We start from the raw sequence: 26,747 nt of genomic DNA, 5'->3' as shown, positions 1-26,747 counted from the left end.
AATTTCCGGAAGAATGAGAGAGTTTGTGTATTCCTAGTGTTGCCTTTGGGCCTTGGGGTGTTCTTAGCAAAGCTCAGGGTGCGAGTCCTGCTGTTTCTCCCCAGCTGGTGGCTTCCGGTGAGCTGATGTGCTCCAAGAAGAAAGATCTGCACCCCAGGGACATTGACGCCTTTTGGCTGCAACGCCAGCTGAGCCGTTTCTATGACGACGCCATCGTGTCCCAAAAAAAGGCAGACGAAGTGCTGGAAATCTTGAAGGTGGGCTGCTTGCTTGACCCTGGTGCTCTGATCCTGATCCTGCTAGGGTTTTTTGGGTGGGTGGGGGGGTGTTGGCTTAATACTTGGGGCTCCTGCCGTGACTCCAATCCTCTGGAACAGGCACCTCCAACTTTGGCAAGTTTAATACTTGTGGACTTCAACTCCCAGAATTCCTCAGTCAGCTTTGCTCTAAAAATTAGAGGGAGGGAGGAGGAAAGCAAGGGAGGGCAGGAAGGGAGAAAGAAGGAAGGAAGGAGGAAAGCAAGAGAGGGCAGGAGGAGAGGGAGACAGGAAGGAAGGAGGAAAACGAGAGGGCAGCAGGAAAGGAAGGGAGAAAGAAGAAAGGAAGGAAGGAAGGAAGGAGGAAAGCAAGAGAGGATAGGAAAAAAGGAAGGAAGGAAATCTGTTGGCTGAGGAACTCTGGAAGTCCACAAGTCTTAAAGTGGCCAAGGTTGGAGACCCCTGCTTTGAAACATCTTGTCCCTCTCAAGGACTCCTCATTTTAATCCTGAGCTACAAATATTCTTTTCTATCAGTTCAGTAGACTTTTGTTTAGATAGGGAAGCCCCATAAATCATTGTGTTTGCAATTCAGAAGACCAAAATGCAGCTAATGGTACGTCTAAAGAGGGCTGGTAAAATATGCCTCAAACTCCTGAAGGGTACCTTCCAGTCAGGAGCGGCACCTGTCAGTCAAAAGCAGCACCCTGTGTTTTTTTTCCTGACTGCTCCGTGGCTCTGTCTGCCCTTCTACCATTTGAATTCTCCATATAAGATGAAATGGTTTCAAATAGTTTCAAGGCCTATCCGTTTTTCCTCACTTACTTCCCCAGACGGCCAGCGATGACCGAGAATGTGAGAATCAACTGGTTCTCCTCCTGGGATTTAACACGTTTGACTTCATTAAAGTGCTGAGACAGCACAGAATGATGAGTAAGTATATGTTGCTGGGATGTGGAACGTTGCTTTCTGGGACTCTCAAGAATTGGCTTCTTGTCACAAAAGGCCCTTTGAGATACACAGCCGAGGAGAGCTCAGCTTTGCTTATTTCCACCCAGCTTGGATTTCAAGAATCTATTTTTGCTCTTTCTGGCTTCTGATAAACAATCAGAATAGAGGGGCCTTGGTGGTCTTCTAGTCCAACCCCCTGCTCAAGCAGGAGACCCTATACAGTTTCAGACAACTGGGTGTCCAGTCTATTCTTAAAAACTACCCATAACTTCTGAAGGCAAGCTGTTCCACAGCCCCCCCCCTCCCCAGCTGTTGAAATCCAGGCCAATAAGTCCCCCGCCCCCATAGGTCTGTTGTAACTCTGAATGGTTGCTTACTGACTGGTTATAAATTCAGGACTACCTGCAATACTACCTTACATGCTGAGTATTTCCCTTGGGAGAATTTTATATTTATGTCCTTGTTTTTGCTCTTCCTGTGTTTGTTTCACGTGCAACTGATATTTTGTCCCAAAGGTGCTTTTTTTTCAAGAGGCAACGACTTCCTTGTTTTTTTCTTTTGAGGTTGTTTCTCTTCTCATCCAAAAAGCTTCTTCAGCTCTGACAGGATGGTGGGGAATGAAGGATTGATTCTCCTTGCAGATAGCTGGTCATTTGCATCCTTTGAGAGGGTCATTGAGGCCACCTGGAGGTTTATCTGTTTCCTCAGAGTTACCTGAGTGGTGCAAGCGGATGTGGAGCCTTCTTGGAAGTGCTGAAAGGATCTGTATTACAGTCTGGAGATAGATGATGTCGAGAGAGGGCTTTTCAATTTTGATATAAATGGCCTCTTTGATCCCTCTTTCAAACCAGCAGTCCTCTCTGTCCAAAATGAGGACTTTGTTGTCTTCAAAAGAGCAGCCTTTGCCTTTAAATGCAGGCGGGCTTCTGAATCGTCCTGATGGGTTTCTTCTCCTATCTTGAAGAGCTGAGGAAGCTTCTTGGAGGAGGAGCGAAATGTCTTCAAAAGAAAAACCAGAAAGTCTAGTTGCCTCTTGCAGAAAAATAAGCACCTTTGGGACAACCATGACCTGGAGGACGGAGAATCTCCAGAGACCTTTAACTGAGGTTTTGCTTTCTTGCTAGTCCTCTACTGCAGTCTCCTGGCAAGTGCTCAGAGTGAAGCCGAGAAGGAGAGGATTATGGGTAAGATGGAATCGGACCCCGAGTTGTCAAAGTTCCTGTATCAGCTGCATGAAACGGAGAAGGAAGATTTGATCCGGGTAAGAATGTGATAGCAGGGATAAAGAGAGGAACCTTATTAAAAGGATGATTGCACCAAAGCAGCTTAAATCCAGAACCAGGATTGACTTTGTGCAACACAGCTGTGCTGTATGGCTTATTTTTAGTATGCGTAGCATTGCTACATTAAGTAATGTGCACAATTTGAGCACTACTAAAACAAGCGACAATAACAGTAGCATTCAGGCTTATGTACCACCCCTTCGTGCTTTATAGCACTCTATAAATGTAAATTAGGTATGATGTGGCTCAGCAACTAAGATTCTGAGCTTGTCGATCAGAAGGTCAACCAAACTTGATACACAGGTTACTTACCCTCTGGAAACGAATACTGTGGGGGTAAGACACCCCAAAACCCCTCATGGTGTGTGTTCTGTTAAGATACATCATGTCGTGCCTTAAAAATGGCTTCTACTGTACTGCTGTAAAATGGCTTCTGTACAGTGCAGTAGAATTGCCATGGTAACAGCTTCACAGTACTCCACAAGGGGGCTCCCTCTGCTAAGGGGGAAAATCCAACATTGGAAATTGCGGTGACATTCATGGAAGAAGGGTTGGGATAAATAAATACCCAGGCAGTGCCAAGTTATCAGCTAGTTTTAAAAAAATAAATATCTGCCTGCCATTTGTCATTGGAATTAAGATTTAAACCAAGTTGTCAGCTTTGCCTTCCTCTTTCAGGAAGAGCGCTGTCGCCGGGAGCGTGTCCGTCAGTCCCGCATGGACACCGACTTAGAAACCATGGATCTGGACCAAGGAGGCGAGGTAATTTGGTGGATGAAGTGGTCTGGGGGTCAGGCCGGCTTGATGCCTTCATTTTCTCTCCCTATATCTAAAGCCTTCTGTCCCAGTGACATTTGACCCCGGTGGTCTTCTTTAATCCCAGGCCCTGGCCCCTCGGCAAGTGTTGGACCTGGAAGACCTGGTGTTTGCCCAAGGAAGCCACTTCATGGCCAACAAGCGGTGCCAACTGCCCGATGGCTCGTTCCGCAAACAGCGGAAAGGCTACGAGGAAGTCCATGTCCCTGCTCTTAAGCCCAAGCCCTTCGGATCGGAAGAGGTGAGCCGCCCTTGCATTTCCCTGCTGGGGCCTCTGTTGTCAACTCCAAAACAGACCTGGCTGGAGCCATCTTTTGCTGCCTCAAAGTTGCCACAAGCCCTGAGAAGGGGAGGGAGGGCTGGAGAAGTAGATAGAATAACTGATCCGTCAAAAGAATATTTTTTCCTGTGGGGACCAAGGCCATAGTAGATACAGATAAACAGAGTTGGAAGGGATCTTGTAGGTCATCTAATCCAACCCCCTGCCCAAGCAGGACCCCTACACCATTTCTGACAGATGGCAGCCCAGTCTCTTCTTGAAAGCTTCCAGGGATGAAGCTCCCACAACTTCCAAAGGCAACTTCTGTTCCATAGGTGGATTGTTCTGTCAGGAAATTCCTTCTTATTTCCAGGTTGAATCTCTCCTTGTTCAGTTTCCATCCATTGCTCCTTCAGGTGCTTTAGAAAATAGCTTGACCCCCCCTCCCCCCTCTTTGGCAGCTCCTCAAATATTGGAAGATGCTCTCCTGTCTCTCCTGGTCCTTCTCTTCACTAGACTAGCCAGGCCCAGGTCCAGCAACTGTTCATCGTATATTTTTAGCCTCCAGTCCTCTCATCATCCTGATTGTTCTTCTCTGCACTCAACATCTTTTTTTTTTAGAGTGTGGTGACCAAAACTGGGTACTGTACTCTAGGTGGGGTCTTGCTAACAATATTAACAGGTGGGTGGGAGAGGACGGGAGAAATGACCAAGCAACCTGCCAGCACCTTCATTGGACAATGTGACTGGTGACATTGGGGGAGGGGCAACTTTTTATTTTTTTAATTTGGTGAAAACCGTGGGAACTTTCAGAGTCGGTTTTCACTGGCTGTGCCGACATGATGTATCTAATAAACCTGTTCTTTGAGGAATTCTACCTGCCTCAGAATTCTGCTTTCAATGGGTGCATTACTAGGAACGCTGGCCTCTGTTTTGGCATCATGGTCACATCTGTTCTTCCTTTGTCATCTTCCTCAGCAACTTGTTCCTGTGGAGAAGCTCCCAAAATATGCTCAGGCTGGATTTGAAGGGTTCAAAACCCTGAACAGGATTCAGAGCAAACTCTATCGCGCTGCGCTCGAGACAGACATGAATCTGCTACTGTGTGCACCCACGGCAAGTGTCAACTTTCTTTTCCCCTATCTGAGTTTTTCCCACTCTCTGATGAGTTAAAATCACGCTCTCAAACCCACCCAGGGTAGTTCTGGTGAGAGTTGTAGCCCAGAACACCTTGGGATGGCAAAGGCTGCTCTCTTGATTTCTCATGACACCCAAATATAATTTTATCATATCTATATATATAAATATCACTCACGCATCATCACAAAATCTCCAGAACTATAAAGCCTACAAACTTGAAATTTGGTACATATATTCCTCTTGGCTTCTCGATGTTTGCTAAGAAAGGATTTTTCAAAATGACCGTCAGATCATTAGTATTTCTTATATTATTATTAACATACTCTGGTGCTAAGGAATGAGACTTTCTACTCCCCCTCCCCACCTGAAATGAACTCTGTTCCAACTGCCACATGGGGGTGGCCAGCACGTGACTTATCCGGCCTGTGAACTGGGAATTTAGACGTTCTACTCCCCCTCCCCACATTAAAGGGACAGAAGGGGGAGAGTAGAGGAGAGGCCTCTGTGGGGTAAGCCTGAGGGAGAGAAGGGGATAGGAGAGGATCAATGGAGCCAGCCTGAGGGAGAGAAGGAGAGAGGAGAGGCCAATCATAACTACTCATAACTTTTCAAGCTGTGTTGATTTATCAAACCCGATCACATAGTTTTGTAGCGGAGCACGGGTATTCAGCTAATTTTATCTATAACTTAAATTATTGTATTCTATTCCAATTTCATTTTAGATTGTATTTTATTCCAACTGCATTTTAAATTGTATTTTATTCCATTCTCCTGTGTGCTGCTTGGGGAATCCAAGCATGGGTTAACTTTGTCCATTAGCCTAGAGACTGAGTTATGCAAATTGTTGGCCACGCCTCCTCTGACTGGACTGGTTCAGTTTTTTTAACTCAGTCCAGCCTAAAGAGACGCAAAATCATTTCTCTCTAGGTTATTAGACAAAATTAATCATTATTATTATTCAGCTTGGATTCCCTTAGAACTCTGTTTGTGTAACAGCTTGAGCTCTTTCCATGATGCATCAGATAACTCTGCATATAGGTTCGTTTCCTTTTGTTTAAGGTAGCAATTGGATGTTAGCATTCCTGGAGGCTTTGGGTCCAGGGAACCTTTTTCCTTGGAAGTAGAGTCGCTTCGCCGATATTTGTTGGAAGGTCGGTTCGCTGTCTTCATTTGTCTTGCCGCGGTTGGGGATTGGTTCGCCGCCCCACGCCGGCCACTCTACCCGCTGTCTGCCGTTTTCCCGAGGTTTGCCTTGTGACACGTGGAATCTGGATGCCCTGTCATCATATAGCTGGGTTCGCTATCTTCACCTCGGCCATCGAGTGCCTCTGAAAGCCGCTGCTGCGGTTGCTGTTAAATTAAAAGGCTGGCTTTCTCCATTCTGACGGCGGCCATTTTTCCTGGCAAATTTGAATTTCCCGCCATCGCTGTTAGTTGTGGTGGCCATTTTGGAGTCCATTTCACGCCGAAAAAATAGGCTGGGCGTGGTTTCATTTTCCCGCCACAGTGATGTAAAATCACCAGCTTTCTTGCTCCACGGAGGTCGGTTCGTCACCATTCTACCGGAGCACACGCTTGATCTCTTGCGGCCTCCTGCTTCAATTGCGATTGGCATTTGGTCTATCATTGAACGTGAGCTTGAGCACTTTCAACCTAGTTTAGCATGGTGGATCGTTCTACTACCAGGGGCAGCGCTGGGACTTCCACCTCCCCTCAGTTGTCCTCCGATGCCACTGGGGCCTCAGCCAGAGTGGGTAGAACCACCACCAGGGCTGCCAGCCACAGATACCGTGCCACTTCAGTGGCTCCTGCCAGGGCCACTAAGCGCGCCAGTAAAACTAAGAATGTGTCTAAGAATCCCTCAACCCCCAGGCCACCTCCCATCTTGCTGCCTGAGGGGCTTTCTACCTCCAGCTTAACTGGGATTCAGGGCTGGTCCCCAGACCTCCCTATCCCTCAGGACTTAACCACTGAAGGACCTGACTCAGGCTTTCAGGGCTCATCTGATCCTTCTGAGTCCAGCCTAGGCCCGGCTCCTTCCCGATCAGGGGCCCCAGCCACCTTTACCCCTACTGCATCTGGCAGCAGACCGGAGGACAATTCAGAATTTGACCTCTCCCCTGGGTTCAGGGACATGATTGCCACTGCCATATCTAGGGGAGTGGATGCAGAATTACAGCGTAGAAGTCAGCGCTCTAGGAACTTGATTTCTGCCAAAGGTGGAGCCACCTCTCAGGCTGATCCCCCTTCTCCCCTGCCTTCCATCTACAGCGAGGGATCTGTTTTGGGGGAGGAAGGTGAAATTTTGGATCTAGAGTTATCGGATGATGAAGATCTGATCCCTTCTCGGGCCTCTTCAGACCGGCCCTATTTAAATCCCTACTTTATAAGGCCAAGGCCATCTCCAATTTGGGGGGAGCAACCACCCAGGCCAGCACCGAAGTGGGTCTTGACCCCACGGAACACATGTTCGCCGAACAAGTACAAGAGCAGGAGGCTATTCCATTGGCCAAATTGTTTTTGGACGTGATCCAAAAACAATGGTCCCAGCCCACCACGATCTCGCCTCTTAGCAATGGTGACAGGAAGCTTTACACTTCCACACCGGAATTAGATGCCATCTTGCAGTTTCCCACTGTCGATCCTCCGATAGCGGCCTTGGCTTCCCCAGCTCTCATTCCATCCGAAATCTCAGAGGGTTTGAAGGGTGAGGACTGCAAGGCAGAGCTAGTTATTCGTAAAACACACCAGGCGGCTGCCTGGGCATTGTGTGCCGCTACGGTGGCCTCGTTCTGCAATAGAACTTCTTTAGTCTGGTTAACACAGCTACAGGAGAGGTTAGCTCCAGAGGATTTGCGACTTCATCAGAATGTCGTCAAACTGGTGGCAGCCTTAGAATTATCCTCTGATGCCACGCTCAATGCGGCCAAGTTCACATCCCGAGCTGTGGCATCCAATATAGCGTCTCGTCGCCTCTTATGGCTATGCCACTGGCAGGTGGACATACGCTCTAAATGGCGCCTTGCTTCTACCCTCTTCAAGGGCGGTTCCCTCTTTGGAGCGGCACTAGACCTTATACTGATTGAGACAAGGGATAAGCGAAAGGTGCTCCCTTTGACCACTAGGAGGCAACAGCTGTATCCTCGAAGGCAGCCCTTTTGTGTTGGGGAGTCGGGGTACTCCCCCCCTTCCCTATACCCCTTTATCTAATAGATCCTTTTCTCAGTCTCAAGACAAGTTTCAGGACAGAGCCAATACTAGGGACAGAGATAGGCACCAGCACCAACAGCAGACCCAGGCCCGGCGGCCTTTTGGTGGCGCCAACAACCAGTCCTTTCGTAGGTACCGGTGACTCGCTCAAGGTTGGCCCTATTGGTGGGCGCTTGACTACCTTCGCCCATGAATGGGAAGCCACAACCTCGGATGCCTGGGCTCTTCAGACCGGTTCCCAGGTTCAGGACCTCATTTCCATCAATGCCATAGAACAGGTGCTATGAGGGCAGGAGGGTCTAGGATTTTACTCCATACTCTTCCTAGTTCCCTAGAGCTCGGGAGGATGGCGGGCCATCCTAGACTTGAAATGGCTCAACTTCTATCTAAAGTACCAAAAATTCAAAATGCAACCGCTCAAAAGCATTCTAGCGTGCATTCGCCAAGGTGATCTCCTCACTTCCATCAACATCAAGGAGGCATACCTACACGTGCCGATACATCCAGCCCATCGAAGGTTCCTGTGCTTCCACTTTGCAGGGCGTCATTTCCAGTACCGCACCCTGCCATTCGGCCTATCATTGGCCCCGCGAACCTTCACCAAATTGCCACCAAGTGATCGCAGCCTCGCTGAGGTCAGTTTCAGTAAGAGTCAATTGTTATCTAGACAACAACATGGTCTTATTGTCTTTCCGGGACCAGGCTTATCGTGATCTACAGCTGATGATCGACCCCTTGCAAGATCACGGCTTTCTACTGAACTTCCCAAAGAGCCACCTGCACCTATCTCTCTGCAACAGAGCCTGCGGTTCCTGGTGAGGCAAGTGCTCAATCAGAGGTCACCTTCCCTCGCTGTGTTGTCCCAACTTCTAGGGAAGATGATATCTTGCATTGTCCCTTGGGCGAGGTTCCATGCACAACCACTTCAGTGGTTTCTCCTCCCCTTTCAAAGGGCTCATACCAGTCACTCTCAGACCAGGACTCACTTATCGACCAAGTGTCCCTTGGTGGATGTCGGCCCGCATCCTCAAGGGATGCCTGTTCAAGGAACCGGAGTGGATCATAGTTACAACAGTTGCGAGCCAATTCAGGTGGGGAGCCCACGCCCTGGATTGAGTGGCTCAAGGTCGTTGGACCACCCGGGAGCTGAGGAACAGCATCAATTGGCTGGAGCTAAGTGCTATCCGCCTAGCCCTCCGTGAGTTTTGAGATCTGATGACCTCCAATCATGTGCTGATACTCACTGACAACGTGGCCTCAGGTGCATGTCAATCGCCAGGGGGGCATGCGATCCAAATCTCTGATGATGGAAGCAGAATGTCTGCACTACTGGGTGGAGAACCATCTTGTCAGTCCGAGCGGAACATATATCGGGCACTGCAAACGTCCAAGCGGATTGGTTAAGATGGGCATGGTGGATCAGGTGGAGTGGTGGTTACACCCAGCACTGTTCCAAGAGCTTTCCCGCCGCTTCGGGCAACCACAGGTGGACCTGTTCGCTCAACCTGACAACACACACTTGCCGCGATTCTACACCAGGTTCCAGGTGCCAGGAGTGGAAGGCACCGACGCTCTCCGAAGCCCTTGGCCAGAGGGCCTCCTTTATACCTTCCCGCCCCTACCAATTCTACTGCTGGTCATCCAGAAGGTTCTAGCTGAACGGGCAGAGGTACTACTGGTCGCACCGATGTGGCCCGACGTCCCTGGTATGCCGACCTCATCCATCTGTCAATCTCACGTCCATGGAAAATTCCGGATGACCGGATATCCCTCTCACAAGGAGCCCTCATCCATCTGAATCCACAGCTATTACAGTTAGCCGTGTGGCATGTGAGCGAGCGATCCTGAGTCAACAGCATTTCTCTGACAAAGTCATCTTCACGATCCAGGCAGCTTGCCGCCCGTCAACAACCCGCATCTACGAGGCTACCTGGCGCACCTTCTGCAGATGGTGTCGAGCAACAGGTGCGGACCCAACCGAGGCAACTATACTGCAGATATTAGACTTCCTACAGATGGGCATGGACAAAGGGCTAACACCTAACACCCTCTGCCGTCAAATTGCGGCTCTGTCTACCGTGATTGGTGGTGGGGCCACCCCCTATCACAACACCCAGGGGTACGGGCCTTCCTGAAGGGAGCGGCGAACCTTAGTCCACCCATCATTCATTGCTACCCCACTGGGACCTCTCCCTGGTGCTCAAGGCCCTCACTGCTGCTCCATTCGAACCTATTCGGACCATCTCCCTCAGATTACTGACTCTTAAAGACTATCTTTTTAGTAGCCATCACATTGGCCAGATATGTGTCTGAGTTGGCAGCGCTCTCCGTCCAGGATGACCTATGCATCTTTCATCCGAACAGAGTCATCTTACGTTTGGACCCAACCTTTCTTCCAAAAGTCAACTCGTGGTTCCACAGGTCATAAGAGATCACTCTCCCGGATTTCTGCCCATATCCATCTCACCTCCGGGAATGGCTTTGGCATCACCTTGATGTCTGTCGTTCACTTTGCCGCTACGTGTGACGCACGGCATTGTTCAGAAGGATGGAGGCCCTGTTCGTCTCTTTCCAACCAGCCACCATGAGCCAGAAGGCATCATCTCATGCTATCGGCTGCTGGCTGAAGGCGTGTATTGCCCTCGCCTACGACTGTCAGTCCCGACTGGTTCCCAGTCGCATCACTCCCCCTTCCACCAGAAGTGCTGTCATGATGGCAGCCTGGGCAATGCAAGCCTCGGAAGAGGACATCTGCAGGGCAGCGACCTGGTCATCGCCGTCACCCTTTATCCGTCAATACAAGGTGGACGTTTATGCCTCGGCTGAGGCATCGTTTGGACAGTGCATGCTGCAAAGGGTAGCTTCTTCGGCTACGGCACCAGACCAGCCTCGCTCCCGCCCCTGAAGTCTATTGCTTTGGCATGTCTCATGCTTGGATTCTCCAAACAGCGCATAGGAGAATGACCATTGACTTACCTGAACAGTCCTTCTATGTTTGCTGCGAGGGAAATCCAAACCCGCCCTTGGCTTCGGCTGTTCTGCCCCTGGACCTACCTTTCTCCGATTACATCCTGACTTGCCTTGATTTCTAGACTTCCTTTTGCATCTCTCGAATCTGCTGAAACTTTGCACAAAACTGAACCAGTCCAGTCAGAGGAGGCGTGGCCATCAATTTGCATATCTCAGTTTCTAGTCTAATGGACAAAGTTAACCCATGCTTGGATTCCCCTCGCAGCGCACATAAAAGGACCGTTCAGGTAAGTGAACGGTCAATTCCATTTTAAGTTGCTTTTATCAAATTTTAGTTAATAATTTGTTTCCGGAACTTTGCACTTTGATATGGCCCAAGGGCTAATCAATCAATAAAAGAATCCTGAATCTCCTGTCTTCTCCTTGGAAAGTTGTCTGTGTGTTCTATGGGGCAGGGGTTTTAGAGGGGGGTGTCACAGAGGGAATGAGGATTTGCTGCTCTCTGACTTTCTCTCATAATCCAGGGTGCCGGGAAGACCAACGTGGCTTTGATGTGCATGCTGCGGGAGATCGGAAAGCACATCAATCTGGACGGGACGATCAACATTGATGACTTCAAAATTATCTACATCGCACCTATGAGGTCCCTGGTGCAGGAGATGGTGGGCAGCTTTGGAAAGGTAAGAAGTTGATTCTGAGTTCGTGGAAAACATGCACACGAGTGGAGCACAGCTGGGACCGTGGGAGGCCTACCAGTTGTGCTAAGTCTTAACAGCCATCCAATGCGCTGTTGCCCCCCAATGGCCCCTGCACAACATCTGCCCAACAACTTTGGCATCAATTCCCAGGGGAAAGCCAAATGGTTTCACTAAATGTCCAGACTTAGGAAGACAGATAAATGACCTTATGGAAAAGGTGTCAGGCTTTGAAATACCATGTTGGCAATTGACAATCCTGCATAGGATGACCAACTCGCCACGGGTCAATAGACTGTGTGGCAATAGTTACACTAATGTCAAAGAAATGGTGGAATAGAATCATTAAAGGAAGCAAAAGGAAGGACTGAATGAAATGGCAAAAATTAATTTTTACTTTGAAAATTAAATTGAATTGTTAGGTTGTCCAGTGGTGTGTTGGCCATTGCCAGTTGTCTCACAGTGAGTTGGCCTGGCCAACTGTCCCATTCCTTTCACCCTTTGCAACCTGTTGCCAACTTTTGCATCGACTTTGCTTGTAGAAGGCTGGTAAAGGAAGTTGAAATTGGCAGTCAGATGACTGTGGGGATGTTGTGACCCTTTTAAGTACGAGAGCTGGTACCAATTGCCCATCATTGTGTCAGGGTTCCAAATGGCATCCAAAAGTAAATCAGAGTCCAAGGCGAAGGATTGCTCAAAGTTCCAATTGATGAAGGGAGCCATGTTGGCACATCTGGGAAAACCCGAATCTGAAAGCTTCCCGGTTTTCCCCACCCAGTTGAAAGTTCAAGACCTTGCCCCCACACCCACAAGTCCATCACATGTTCCAATCTCTCACTGCCATGCTGGCAGTTCCACCCAACCTGTTCTGGTCAGGTGCAGAGGTACAAAGACAAAGGATGACCTTGCCTTTCTACAAAGAATGTTGTTATGGCTACATATCATCTAACTCCGTACAATTCCCTCTCCCATTTTCCCACAATAGAAAATGCACAGTAGGATAATAGAAAGTGCGGCAGGCCTGAGATCCATAAGAAATGATGGCTGTAGGCCTGACACATTGCTGCACATTTATTTGCTGAAGCAGTGGTTGCTAAAGCGAGGACCAGCTATATTTTATATTTACTTCATTATTTTATGATATCGATGTTCAGCGTTTAATGACCCCGTAATCCTTTGCGGGGTGAGGTGGGGGCAGATGAATGGAGCTGAATGTTTACTGGCTGGATGCCCTTCCTGTCACCAATGCAGAGTTATATTCAGCAGATACATTCTCAACATGCCCAGAGGGAGAAATGTCTGCCTCTACCTAGGATCGAACTCACAGCCTCCTGATTCTGAGGCAAGAGCTCCCCCTCTAGGCCACTGCACTCATTATTTTATGATATTGATGGTTTGCCCAAATCCTAATGGGCTTAAGATGGTCTAAAATGTCCCCAAAAATGCTTCAAAGCCAGTATAAAAGCATAAAAGTCAACACTCAAAATCCCTCGTTCATCACTTACTGTATTTTTCGGAGTATAAGACACACCTTCCCGCCCCCCCCCCCACGGTGAAAATTTGGGGGCGTCTTATACATTGAATGTAGCCCCATCCACCCTTTGGCCTTCTGGCAATTTATCATCTTGCAGCAAAAAGGGAAAATTGGGCTTGTGGAGGCTGCAATGGGCTATGGAATCACTGCAGCCTGAAACAGCTGATGAATGATTGGGAGGCCCCTACTGAAATTGAAAGTGAAACTAGCTGTTGGCTGCAGGAGGCAAATTGCTGGGAGGCAGAGGCAGATTTTTTTTCCCCTTGTGCTAATCAGGCTATTTGCTGCAAGGAGGTAAGTCAATAACTATAAATGCCTGTAGAATGTTCAAATTATTAGACTTATTTTTTAAAGACTGCTTTATTATTGTTCTAGAACGTAAAAAAAAAAGCTTTTAAAAATAAATGCTTGATCTGAAGAGGCCCAGTGCTATTGTACCTTCTTTTAAATAGCAGAGAATAACATATACTGCCACATCAATTTCAGCCGCATTGTACAAGTATAGCCCAAAGTGTAACACTACAACAGTGTATATCGTCTCTACTGTTTGCTGTTTGTTGCAAGGAGGCAAATTGCTGGAAGGCAGAGGCAGATTCCTCCCCCTCCCTTGTTTTCCTCCCCAAAAGCGAGGTGCATCTTATACTCCGAAAAATACGGTAGCTAAAGCCAAAATAGCTGCAGGAGCAGACTAAGGAGGTAAACGTTATTGTGGTCTCTGGGTGGTGCAGCTTTAATCTGATTTTGAAATGAACGTGGCATGTTTCAAAAATTGTGGGTCATTCATTATTGAGTGCCCGTTCCCTTCCTCCTTGTAGCGCTTGGCCACTTATGGGATTACGGTGGCGGAGCTGACTGGTGACCACCAGTTGTGCAAAGAAGAAATCAACGCTACTCAGATCATCGTCTGCACCCCAGAGAAATGGGACATCATCACTCGCAAAGGAGGGGAGCGCACCTATACCCAGTTGGTGCGCCTCATTATCTTGGTGAGTTGACTGAAGCTTCTTGTTGGGACCAGACAGGATTCAGGCATCCTTCACCTGTGGCAATGTGGTCCATTGGAATAGCAGTAGCCCTTAGAGTTATATACCGCTTCACAGTGTCTTCCAGCCCTCTCTAAGCAATTTACAAGGTCACCCTCTTGTCCCCAACCACCTGGGTCCTCAATTGATCCACCTTGGAAGGATGGAAGGAGGATTGAACTCCTGGTTGTGGGCAGAGTTAGCCTGCATTACTGCATTTTAACTACTGAGAGGGAGGGAGGGAAGGAAGGAAGGTAGTAATAGCACTTAGACTTATATACGGCTTCAGAGGGGTCAGCATGTTAGCCCCAACAATCTGGTTCCTCTGACCAACCTTGGAAGGAGGATCAAACTGCTGCCCTTGGGCAGAATTAGCCTGCAATGCATTTTAACCACTGGGAGGGAGGGAAGGAAGGAGGGAGAGAGGGAAGGGAAAGAATACCTCAGATATATATTGCTTCACAGTGTTTTTAAAGCCCTCTCTGAGCAATGTACAGAGTCAGCCTCTTGCCCCCAACAATCTGGGTCCTCATTTGACCCACCTTGGAAGGATGGAAGGCTGAGTCAACCTTGAGCCAGTCAGGATCAAATTGCTGGCTGTGGGCAGAGTTAGTCTGCAATACCACCCTCTAACCACAGTGCCACCACTATGGCTCTTGGCACCTGTACTTCCCTTGGTTTGCTATGCATGGAAGTCACCCTTTCTCCTATGGGCAGGATGAAATTCACCTTCTCCATGACGACCGGGGGCCAGTTCTGGAAGCCTTGGTGGCCAGAACTATCCGCAACATCGAGATGACCCAGGAGGACGTACGGCTGGTTGGACTGAGTGCCACCCTTCCGAACTACGAGGATGTGGCTACCTTCCTGAGGGTGGAACCCACCAAAGGACTGTTCTACTTTGACAACAGGTATTTGATGGAAGGTGGCAGTCATGTCACTGCATGTACTGAACATGCAATGTGTGACATCTGTGTGTCTAGCAGAACCCTAAACTGCCCAATTTCAGATGATTCTGCGTAGCCTGGCACACAAAAACTATGCAATCAATAATAGAGGCCAATAGAGGCTGCCACTTGGAGGGGAACAGCAACTAAACGCTGTCATTTAATGTGAAGACTTAAACTTTTAAGAAAATATCTATCTACCCCTCCCTCATCCATCCATCCATCTATCTATCTATATCCCCCTTTATTAGTTTTGCAAATGACTCAAGGCTGTGAACATATTCAACACACTTTCCTCCCCCTATTTACCCCACAACCACTACCCCGTGAGGTGGTTTGGGCTGAGAGTGAGGGACCTAAGGCCCAAAGTCACCTAACTGGTTTCCATGGCTAAGGCGGGACTAGAACTTACCATCTTCTGGTTTCTCACCTGGTGCCTTAACCACCAGTGACTTTTTTATGATGTAGAAGACAGTAATTCCTGAGATAAAGGTAGAAAAATATAATATTGGTTGCCCTGTTTTTGTCAAAGTACATCTTGGATATAAACAGATATTTACACCTCTGATTTACGATTTTCAAGGCCAACTGTTGTCATCTTGAGCTCTCGTAATTCTGCCCATCTCCTTATAGCTTTCGCCCGGTTCCCCTGGAGCAGACTTACGTGGGAATTACAGAGAAAAAAGCCATCAAGCGCTTTCAGATTATGAATGAAATTGTCTATGAGAAGATCATGGAGCATGCTGGGAAGAACCAGGTAGGATGGGTTCGACTTTCTTTCGTTTTCACATGGATTTAATCTTGTTGATAATGAAGGTAAATTGACCATTTTGATTGAAGAAAATAATATACTGTATTTTTCGGAGTATAAGACGTACCAAGATTTTGAAGAGGCAAATTAAAAAAGTTTTTGCATTCTGCACCTCCGAAAAATGGCTCGTTTTTTGCAAAAATGGGCCTATTTCTTTTTTTTTAAAAAAAAAGGTATGAATAGCCTTTAGGAGGCTTATAGAGTGCTCATGGGGGTGGGGTGGGGGCAGAATTGAGCAAAAAATGGGCCGTTTTTCTGCCCTCCCCAGCCTCCAGGAGCACTCTGAAAGCCTCCTAAAGGCTCTGCACGGCCATTTTGGTGAAGGGGTGGGGTTTCTGGAGGCAAAGAAAATGTGTATTCAGTGTATAAGACGCACCCAGATTTTTAGCCTCTTTTTTGAGGGAAAAAGGTGCTTCTTAATACTCCGAAAAATACAGTAAATACTTTTGTTGCTGCATGGAAACCGTTTCTGGACTTTGCTCGAGTTTGGAAAAAATGAAACTTTGATTTGGAGCTTTACTGATCAGATCGATTTGTTGCTATAGAAATGGCTAGTTTATATTTGGAAAAGTAAAAAATTGAGGTTTGATGTTAATGCTTCATTCTACTGCAACAGAAGTCAGAAGTGTTTTTTTCTTTCTTTCTTCTCCTCACTTTCCCCTTCCCCTCCCCACAGTGGCCTATTATTCGCTTTCATGTTTTTTGTTTTTTATCTTTGTATTTTATTCTGTAATCTAATAAAAAAATGTTAAAAAAATAGCAAAGGGATTGCAAAACCAGATGGACACATTGTGAGAAACACCTCTGATTCTTTGGTGCGGATTTTCTCTTTTACTTGTTCTCGGTGCCTCGTTCGTCTTCATCCCTCTCTCTAGGGTTCTTCACGGAAACTCAGTGCTGCTATGGCCAACTCCGATTTTAACAGTTTTGTTTCTGATATTTTGAAACCAGGTGCTTGTGTTCGTCCACTCCCGAAAGGAGACGGGGAAGACAGCGCGAGCCATCCGAGATATGTGCCTGGAGAAAGACACGCTGGGCCTCTTCCTGCGAGAGGGCTCTGCTTCCACGGAGGTCCTGAGGACAGAAGCCGAGCAGTGCAAGGTGCTTATTTTCCAGCACTTTTTCATGCCGATTGGGGGAAAAAAAAGAGGCTTTGGACAAAACACCCAAGTAAAGTAATAAGTCCAAACGAAGGCAAATTACACGTATCCCCTGGTTTGATCAGTTAGAAAAGAAAGACTTTCCAGGCCATAGGTTTGCCAAAAGCACATTTGACTAAATGCATTATCTGTGATTAGGTGTTATCTAAATATAAATTGTCCCTGTCTTTATGGATTGGTTGGTCCTGCATTCCAATGTGACCTTGGAACTGCTCTTCAGTGGGGAAGAATGGAATAGAATAGAGTAGAATTCTTTATTGGCCAAATGTGATTGGACACACAAGGAATTTGTCTTTGGTGTATATGCTCTCAGTGTACATAAAAAGACACGATATATTCTATAGACTAGAATTAGATTAGATTAGAATAGGATTAGAATAGAATAGAACGGAACTGAACAGAACAAAACAAAACAGAACAGAATAGAATTCTTTATTGGCCAAATGTGATTGGACACACAAGGAATTTGTCTTTCATGCAGATGCTCTCTGTGTACTTAAAAAGACAAGATATATTCGTCAAGAATCATAAGCTACAACATTTAATGATAGTCGGGTACAATGTAGGGTACAAATAAGCAATCAGGAAACAATATCAATATAAATTGTAAGCATACAAGCAACAAAGTTACAGGCAGGATTTACTTAACAACCAGGTCACTAACTTAACAATCACAGTGATTTACTTAACCACTGTGGCAAGAAGCTCGTAAAATGGGGCAAAACTCACTTAACAACTGTCTTCAGCAATAGAAATCCTGGGCTCCCTTATGGTCGTAAGTCGAGGACTACCTATATTACAAAAGGTCAAGGACAAGGAGATAGAGCTAATGTTTCTAAAAGATGCAACTTCTGCTCTTTTTTTAGACTTTCAACAGAAAATTGTACTTATTTCTTAGTATCCAAAGTCAGCCGATCCCTTGGACTGGCACGCAAAGCAAGCCATCATGAGTCCTTGAACGGGTGGTGGGTGGGCACCTAGCAAATCTTCTTGGCTTTTTCCAAATGCTGCTACCGTTGGCAATGAATTGGGGAGAATTTTCTTCTTTGCCTTCTAACAAACATTGCTGTTTCCTCCCGTACACAGAATTTGGAACTTAAAGACCTGCTCCCCTATGGATTTGCCATTCACCACGCAGGCATGACTAGAGTGGATCGAACGTTGGTGGAAGATTTGTTTGCAGATAAACACATTCAGGTACGGCATTCCACTTCCTGGAATAACAAATTCCCTGTTGTTGTATTTCCTAAAACAGGGGTCTCCAACCTTGGCAACTTTAATCCTGGTGGACTCCAACTCCCAGAATTCCCCAGCCAGCCAGTCATACACTGAATACAGCATTTTTGGCCAACTGAAACCCCGCCCCCTTTGCAAAAATGGACGTGCAGAGGGTTTGGGAGGCTTGCAAAGTGCTCCTGGGGGGATGGAGATGGCAAAAACAAGTGAAAAAATGGTCCGTTTTTGCCCCCCCCCCCCCCCCCCCCCGGAGCACTCTACAAATCTCCCTTGGAAGAGCATTTCTCATTGCATATCTTGTATCTACTCAGAATGCTTCATCTATGCCATCCATCATCTTCTCTTGGGATATCTCCACTACATTTGTCAATATCTCAGATATTATCTGTGCTAGATTCTCTCCTCTTTCTTCTTCTATATTTTGAAATCTTAAGAAAAATTCAGACCTATCCATCTCCCATCTTAATATTCCACTGGTCTCCCTTTCCACGTCGCTGACTTCTCAGCTTTCTTCTCTCCTTCTTGAATTTTTCCTTCAATTTTTTGAATCCTGTCTTCATATTTCATCATCCAGTTGTGCATATTTTCCATTTTTCCTTCCATTTTGTCAACTTTTTGTACTATGCTTTGATTTTGTTGTTCTATTGTCTCTCTTCTTTTTTCTATATTCTCAGACTTCTTTACAATGGTATCTAGCTTTTCATCCTTGCTATCTACTCCTGCTTGCAATTTCTGTATCGCTTGCATGATTGCCTCTAAGTTTACTCCTTTCTCCTTTTCTTGCTGCAGCATTGACTGTATTGATCTCTGACCTCCCGCAGGTGAGGAGGCAGGGGTTGTCACTGTAGAACCAACAGGAGTTACTTTTCTACTCATATTCTAAGTTTTTTCCCCCTTTATATTCTAGTGCAGTTAATATCACAAAGGTTTAGACAACAATTTATAAAGATGAGAGGATTATAAATAAAATAAGAGAAGGGCGAAAGAAAAAGAGGGGGGAGGAAGGAGTGAGAATCTCACTTAAGAAGAAAGGTAAAGAAGTAAAAAAGAGAAGAGGGAGAGGAAAAGAAAAAAACTCTTCTGTCCAATTTGCTCAAAGTTTAAAGCAAGACATCCATTGATGTCCAAATATCTTCAAAAGGAAAAAAATGCCTTCTGCCGATCACATCCCTTCGACCGATTAGATCGCACAGACTGGGCCTCCTCCGCACTCCATCTGCCAGTCAATGTCGACTGGCGACTACACGGAGGAGAGCCTTTTCTGTTGCAGCTCCGACCCTGTGGAACGACCTCCCCGTTGAGATCCGCACCCTCACCACCATCCAGACTTTCCGCACAGCCCTCAAGACCTGGCTCTCCCAGCAGGTCTGGGGATAGGTTCCCAATTTACCCGCCCGAGTGTTGACTGTTGAATGCAAGTTGTGCTTTTATTATTTTTCTTTTTTGCTCACATATTGTTTGTCTCTGACCGTGCACCCCCTCCCCTTTGATTGTAAACCGCCCTGAGTCCCCTCAGGGAAAAGGGCGGTCTATAAATCTCAATAAAATGAGAAATGAGAAAAAAAAATGAGAAAAATAAAAAATAAAATAAAAAGCAAAAAACAAAGATACTTCAAGCCACAAAAAAGGGAGGGGGGAGTCAAAAAGTCAAGGGGAATAAAAAAAGTATCTCCCCAGCAAGATAATATAATAGTAGTATAAAAACTGCCACCAAGCTAGAACAAATAGATTCAGTCTTCTTTTTTCCATCTAAGATAAAAGTCTTTCCAAGGTCATTCTTAGCTTCCCTTGCTGCTTATTATTTAGTCTAAAAGTAGGTTTCCAGATACTAAAAGACTCCAGCTGAGTAAACAAAGCTTGCTCTTTCAGTTTTAATCTATCAAATGGTTTACAAGGGAAGCCTCTGGTAACAATGTTTCAAGTCCACTAGATGGCAGTGTTAGCTTGCGTTAGCTTGTATCAGCTCTCGATACTTAAAACTTCCGTTAAAACTTTTTCTTAGAAAATAGCAGAGATTACCAAAGAGCGGGCTAAGAAAAAAGAAGAAATTTTCAAAACATTTTAGGTGTAAATTCAGTGTCCCCACAAGGTCCAAAATTAAAAGTATCAGAGAGAAAAAGAAAAACACAGAAAGCCAATCCACATTACCAAAAAAAAGTCCAACCCGGCTTCCAGAGATAAAAAGGGAAACGAAAAAAAGACCTTCAATTGGCAAACCTATATTCGCCGCTTTCCTCACTAGTCAGCCTTATTTTAAATTGGATTTCCAAATTTAGGGTGTTCTCTTTGCCATAGAAAAAAGGTTTAAAAACTCTCACCAACACGACATGCTTCTCTCCAGCGCTTGTATTTAGGGCTGTCAGCAGCTTCAATAGCCTTTGGCTGATTCGGGATCGCTGGTAAAGGGGGCTTTTCCCGGGTCACCAGAGACTTTGCGGGTGTCTCTGGGATCACTGGCTCTCCCGCTACCTTTCACTGTCTCTTCGGGACAGCTTAGGTCCAAGAAGAACGGTCCAGATGATCCGATTTAGATGGACATTCAGGAGCAGTCCGTCTGAAAGTCCGTCTTCACGCTGCCAAGCCCCGCCTACTCTCACTCTACAAATCTCCCAAAGCCTCTGCATGCCCCCCCCCCCTTGCAACAAATGAGGCATGCAGAGAGTTTGGGAGGCCTACAGAGTGCAAAAACTTTTTAAAAAAAATTACCTCTTCAAAATCATGGTGCGTCTTATAGTCCAAAAATACGGTAATCTTTTTCATCTCTTGGCCATCTCTTCTCTTTACAGGTTCTGGTCTCCACAGCAACCTTGGCTTGGGGTGTCAACCTCCCTGCTCACACGGTCATCATCAAAGGGACACAGATTTACAGTCCTGAGAAAGGGCGCTGGACTGAGCTGGGTGCCCTGGACATCTTGCAGGTAGAATCCCCCTCCCCAGTTGAGACCATCCTTCTTTCTCACCACAAGAAATTTATCTGGCATGCTTGAAGCCCTGTTGTGATGCCCTGGGACACGGCACAGAGATAATGCATACAGCTGGCAATTCAGACCACCCCTTTATTACTCCAAATTTCCCTGAACGCTCCCACATTTCTGGCCAGTCCCAGACCAAAGTGAGGACAAACCCCCACACATTCCTCAAGCTGGCTCTGGCTGTAGTTAGTCCAGCCCTGTGCTGTGTACCCTAAGGCTGCACAGCAATAAATCCAGCAGGGCAAATCAGAGAGTTCAGGAAGCAAAGGATCTAGGTAATTAGGTCAGAAAGGCAGAAAGAATGCAAGGACTCTTAGAAGGTTCAAATGTCAGCCCTCAACATTCAAAAACTCAGCATTTGTTCCCGACAAATGGCCCTCCCCACAACATGTTCTTAAAATCTCTCCCCCCAAGTGTGCCTTGTGAAAATGGGCGGGGTGCTCTCCTCCCGAGTAGCCTGCTCAGTCTGCTCTGTTCTCACCTTCTCTCTACTCTCCATGCTCTTGGATTAGGAGGGGGCGGTCCTTGCTCCTCTCCTGAGCTCTGTCTCTCGTGTTCATCCTGCCCCTCTTCCTCTCTAATCCTGTGTACAAGCTACCCTAATTCTAAATGACCCTGACCGGCTCTGCCTTTCCCCATTTTCCTCCGAAGTCGCCCCCTCGATCTCTGTCTGCTCCAGTTCCGTTCATATTCCCCCACAGATTCAGGCTCCAACGGGGGCATGACACCTATACCTTGTATCTCAAGACATGTGATGTGTTTTGTTTAGATGTTGGGTCGTGCCGGAAGACCTCAGTATGACACAAAGGGCGAGGGCATCCTGATCACGTCCCATGGCGAGCTGCAGTACTACCTCTCTCTTCTCAACCAGCAGCTTCCCATCGAGAGCCAGATGGTGGCCAGGCTCCCTGATATGCTAAATGCAGAGATTGTGCTGGGGAACGTCCAGAATGCCAAGGTGAGGATGGGGTGCCCCTATCCGGTTCATTCAGAAATACTCCGACGTTGGCAGACTTCTGACCTTAAAGATGTGGAATAACACGGGGAGGTGGTGCACTTGTGTGCCATTTTGTAAACTATTCTGCATGGAATAAAGTACAGCAGAATACAGTTTTAATATATAAATAAATGGTTATGGCGGAGTTTAGTAACAGTTACACAACGTGACATCAACAGACGCATAGAGATAAGCAACATCTACCTACAAAAGATGTAGGTAGATGTTGCTCATCAAACAATCCAAAAGCTAAAAAATAGAATAGAATTCTTTATTGGCCTAGTGTGATTGGGATACACAAGGAATTTGTCTTGGTGCAGATGCTCTCAGTGTACATAAGGAGAATAAAATACATTCATCAAGAATCATAAGTTATAACCCTTAATGATAGTCATAGGGTACCGATAAGCAATCAAATCATGCTAAGAAAACAATCAATATAAATCTAAAGATACAAGCAACAAAGTTATAGTCATACAGTCATAAATAGGAGGAGATGGGTGATAGGAATTATTAGAAGATTAATAGTAGTGCAGATTTAGTAAATAGTTTGACAGTGGTGAGGGAATTATTTGTTTAGCAGAGTGATGGCGTTCGGGGAAAAACTGTCCTTGTGTCTAGTTATTCTGGTGTGCGGTGCTCTATAGCATCGTTTTGAGGGTAGGAGTTGAAACTATGTCCAGGATGTAAGGGATCTGTAAATATTTTCACAGCTCTCTTTTTGACTTGTGCAGTGTACAGGTCCTCAATGGAAGGCAAGTTGGTAGCCATTGTTTTTTCTGCAGTTTTAAATATCGGTTGAATTCTTGTGTCTGTCTTGTTGGGTTGCAGAGCCATACCCGACAGCTACAGAGGTGCAGATGACAGACTCAATCATTCCTCTGTAGAACTGAATCAGCAACTCCTTGCACAGTTTGAGCTTCCTGAGTTGGGGCAGAAAGAACATTCTTTGTTGTGCTTTTTTGATGACATTTTTGATGTTAGGGGTCCATTTTAGGTCTTGAGATATGATAGAACCTAGAAATTTAAAGGTCTCTCACCACCCAGTTAAGCAGAGATTTGACACCAAGATGAATACTACACCAAGCATCAAGTGGTAAACCTCTTGATGCTTGGTGTAAAAAATGCAAGTAGAAAAATAGGAACCACCTTTGGTGGGAAGGGAACAGCGTTCCTATCACCCATCTCCTCCCACTTATGATTAATGGACTATAACTTTGTTGCTTATATCCTTACGATTTATATTGAGATTGTTTCCAGATTGGTTATTTGTACCTTATGACCATAACTAAGTGTTGTATCTTTTTATTCTTTTTTTTTTGATGGTATTTATAATTCCATTTCAATATACATAAAAAAGAAAAAATAGCAGTATACATGTACAATCATAATACCTTAAAATCCAACACCCCTCCTCCAACTTAGTAAACTCTGCTCCCTCCCCTCAACCCCCCCAACCGTCCCCCTGACTTCCCAGAAGCAATACAAGGTATAAATCTTTAACAAAACCAGTTTAAAATATACTTAAAGAGAAAGTAGAAAATTAATAACGTCTTTGAATTGAGCTTAGCTCCTTGCTAGGCTAACTATAAACAATTTGTATCATTTCTGATTTTAATCGTAAGCTGTCTGAAATTTCCTAGACCCATATTTATTTTGAATATAGTCAATCCATTTTTTCCAGTCTCGTTTATATCTCTCATTTGAATAGTCCTTAAGATATGCAGATATTTTAGCCATCTCTGCTAAGTTTGTGACTTTCAATGTCCATTCTTGGATAGTAGGCAAATCTTCTTTCTTCCAGTATTGCGCCACCAACAATCTAGCTGCAGTTATCAAGTGCAAAATCAAGTTAATCTCCTCTGCTATACAGTCAGTAATTATACCTAACAAAAATAGCTGGGGGGTAAACTTTATCCTTTTTTTGAGAACATTTTGCATAATCCGCCATATTTTTATCCAGAATGCCTTAACCTTTTTGCAAGTCCACCATATATGAAAATATGTAGCGTCCATACAATCACATCTCCAGCATTTAGATTGTAAATTCAAATACATAGAAGCCATTTTTGGGGATCTAGATGCCATCTGTAAAACATCTTATAAAAATTTTTTCTCAAGTTTTGGGCCTGTGTGAATTTTACATTTCTCACCCATATCTTCTCCCATGTATCCAACATTATTGGTTCTTCACATTTTGAGCCCATTTAATCATACAATCTTTAACTAGCTCTATTTCAGAGTCAATTTCTATTATTACATTATATAACCTTTTTATATGCATTGAACTTTGGTCTCTAATTTGTTTAAGTAAATTATCCTCGACTTGCATAAAGCCAGTTTTTTTATCTTTTTTCCATCTGGCCTGTAACTGCCTGTACTGAAACCATGTTTGAATTACCTTTTCCTTTTTTAATACAACCAAAGATTTCAGTTGTGGTACACCTCTTTCTACAGTAAGAAGCTGCCTATAAGTAATTATATCCTGTTTTTGTACTATGTTCATATTTTCTATTGCATGTTTAGGGATAGCCCACATAGGTAACTTACCATTTAGTTTATATTGATATTTTTTCCAAACCCGTAGTAAGGCATTCCTTAAAATATGACTTTTAAAATTCTTATCCACCTTTTTGTTATATAGCAAATAAGCATGCCAACCATGTACCAAATCATACCCTTCAATATTGAGTATTCTATCATCTGTTAAATTGATCCAATCACTAATTATAGATAAAACTGCTGCATCATAATATACCATAGTTTTAAATTGGGTAATTTCAAACCTCCTCTTTCACGCACATCCTGCATTATTTTAAGTTTTACTCTCGGCTTCTTACCTACCCATACTAATTTATTAATACCCTTCTGCCATTCTAACAAATTTGCATCATTTTTAAGTATTGGTAGCGTTTGAAAAAGAAATAAAAATTTAGGTAAAATATTCATTTTCACTGCTGCTATTCTTCCCAACAGAGATAACTAATTTCTCCCATTTTTTCATTTCTGTCTGTATACTATACCACAGTGGTTCATAATTGTGCTTATATAACTTCCCGTTTGAAGTTGAAATATGAACTCCTAAGTATTTGACCTTTTTAACTATTTCACATCTTGTCGTTCCTTCTAGTTCTTCCCTTTGTTTAGTATTCATATTTATAGCTAATATCTTTGTTTTTCCTAAATTTATTTTAAATCCTGACACTTGACCATATTGATTAATCATATTCATTAAGACCTTACCAGATTCCTGTGGTTGTGTTAATGTTATAACCAAGTCATCCGCAAAGGCCCGTACTCTGTATTCTTGCTGCCTAATCCTGATTCCCTGTAGGTCCCCTGAACCCCGTATATTCTCAACAATAATTCTAAAATTATAATAAACAATAGTGGGGACAAGGGACACCCCTGCCTTGTACCTCTCTCGATTTTAAATGAATCTGCTAAGCTTCCATTAACTATGATTTGGGCTGTTTGTTCCTGATTTATTGCTTTGATAGATTGTAAAAGGTGGTCTCCTATCTGCATTTTTTGCAATGTTTTCAGCAGGAATTGCCAATTCACTCGATCAAAGGCTTTTTCAGCATCTAAAAATATAAGCACCGCAGGGATTTGATTGTTCTTCCCCAGGTATTCTAATGTGTTAAGAATTAATCTTACGTTAGTTCTCATATGTCTCCCTTGAATAAAACCTGTTTGATCATTATGAATCAATTGTTGAATAACCAACATTAACCTATTCGTTAGTATTTTAGAAAAGATTTTATAATCTATATTAAGTAATGATATGGGTCTATAATTTTTTGGATGAGTAGGGTCTTGATCTTCTTTGGGGATCAGAGATATGAAGGCTGTCTTCCAAGGGGGTACCTTCCCTTCCACTTGGATCTTATTAAATAATTCCTTAAGCAATTCTACCATTTCTAACTGCAAATTTTTGTAATAAACCGCTGTCAAGCCATCTGTACCCGGTGCTTTCCCTGCTTTTAGCTGTTTAATTGCCTGTAGGATTTCCCCCGAGGTTATTGATTGATTCAGTCTTTCCCTCTGCTCATCTTTAACTATGGGTATTTTTTCTTTATCCAAGTATCTATCTATATCTAAGCTTTGAATTTTATCATTCTTATACAATCCTATAAAAAATTCACGAAAAACCTTTTGAATCTCTTCCTGTTGATACACTTCCTTTCCTTTAAAATGTAATTTCGATATGTTACAAAACTTCTGTTTTTTCCTAATCAAATATGCTAACCATCTACCGGATTTGTTTGCATTGCAGAAAGTGTTGTGTTTTGCGTATAGCAAATTGGTAGCCACCTGATCTGACATTAACATGTTAAATTGCTCTTTTAATAATGTGATTGTTTCTTTAATCTTTTTATCTCCTGGGTTTAAGATTAGCTCCTGCTCTCTCTTCCTAATTTCATTCTCAAATTCACTTCTCCTTTCCCCCTTGTTTGCGTCTATGTAGTCTATTCATATTTATCA

The 26,747-nt window shown here is 44.8% G+C and overlaps 1 protein-coding gene across 1 annotated transcript in view; it reads left to right on the top strand.

The window, feature by feature from the left end:
- The window catches only part of SNRNP200 (small nuclear ribonucleoprotein U5 subunit 200), a 63,223-nt gene that overhangs the window by 9,213 nt on the left and 27,263 nt on the right, over nucleotides 1–26,747 (top strand). The window contains exons 7-20 of the mRNA XM_087706076.1: nucleotides 105–257; nucleotides 1,090–1,189; nucleotides 2,332–2,468; nucleotides 3,169–3,252; nucleotides 3,374–3,547; nucleotides 4,544–4,681; nucleotides 11,410–11,565; nucleotides 13,930–14,100; nucleotides 14,854–15,047; nucleotides 15,717–15,840; nucleotides 16,846–16,995; nucleotides 18,141–18,251; nucleotides 21,077–21,208; nucleotides 22,032–22,220. Coding sequence (XP_087562202.1) covers nucleotides 105–257; nucleotides 1,090–1,189; nucleotides 2,332–2,468; nucleotides 3,169–3,252; nucleotides 3,374–3,547; nucleotides 4,544–4,681; nucleotides 11,410–11,565; nucleotides 13,930–14,100; nucleotides 14,854–15,047; nucleotides 15,717–15,840; nucleotides 16,846–16,995; nucleotides 18,141–18,251; nucleotides 21,077–21,208; nucleotides 22,032–22,220 — 2,013 coding nt within the window. The remainder of the gene's footprint in view (nucleotides 1–104; nucleotides 258–1,089; nucleotides 1,190–2,331; nucleotides 2,469–3,168; nucleotides 3,253–3,373; nucleotides 3,548–4,543; nucleotides 4,682–11,409; nucleotides 11,566–13,929; nucleotides 14,101–14,853; nucleotides 15,048–15,716; nucleotides 15,841–16,845; nucleotides 16,996–18,140; nucleotides 18,252–21,076; nucleotides 21,209–22,031; nucleotides 22,221–26,747) is intronic.

Source organism: Thamnophis sirtalis, unplaced genomic scaffold (assembly GCF_051295495.1).
Source record: "Thamnophis sirtalis isolate CommonGarterSnake01/CBP01778 unplaced genomic scaffold, rThaSir2_p1.2 scaffold_2, whole genome shotgun sequence".
Classification (NCBI taxonomy): Eukaryota; Metazoa; Chordata; class Lepidosauria; order Squamata; family Natricidae; genus Thamnophis; species Thamnophis sirtalis.
This window is presented reverse-complemented; position numbering and strand designations above follow the sequence as displayed.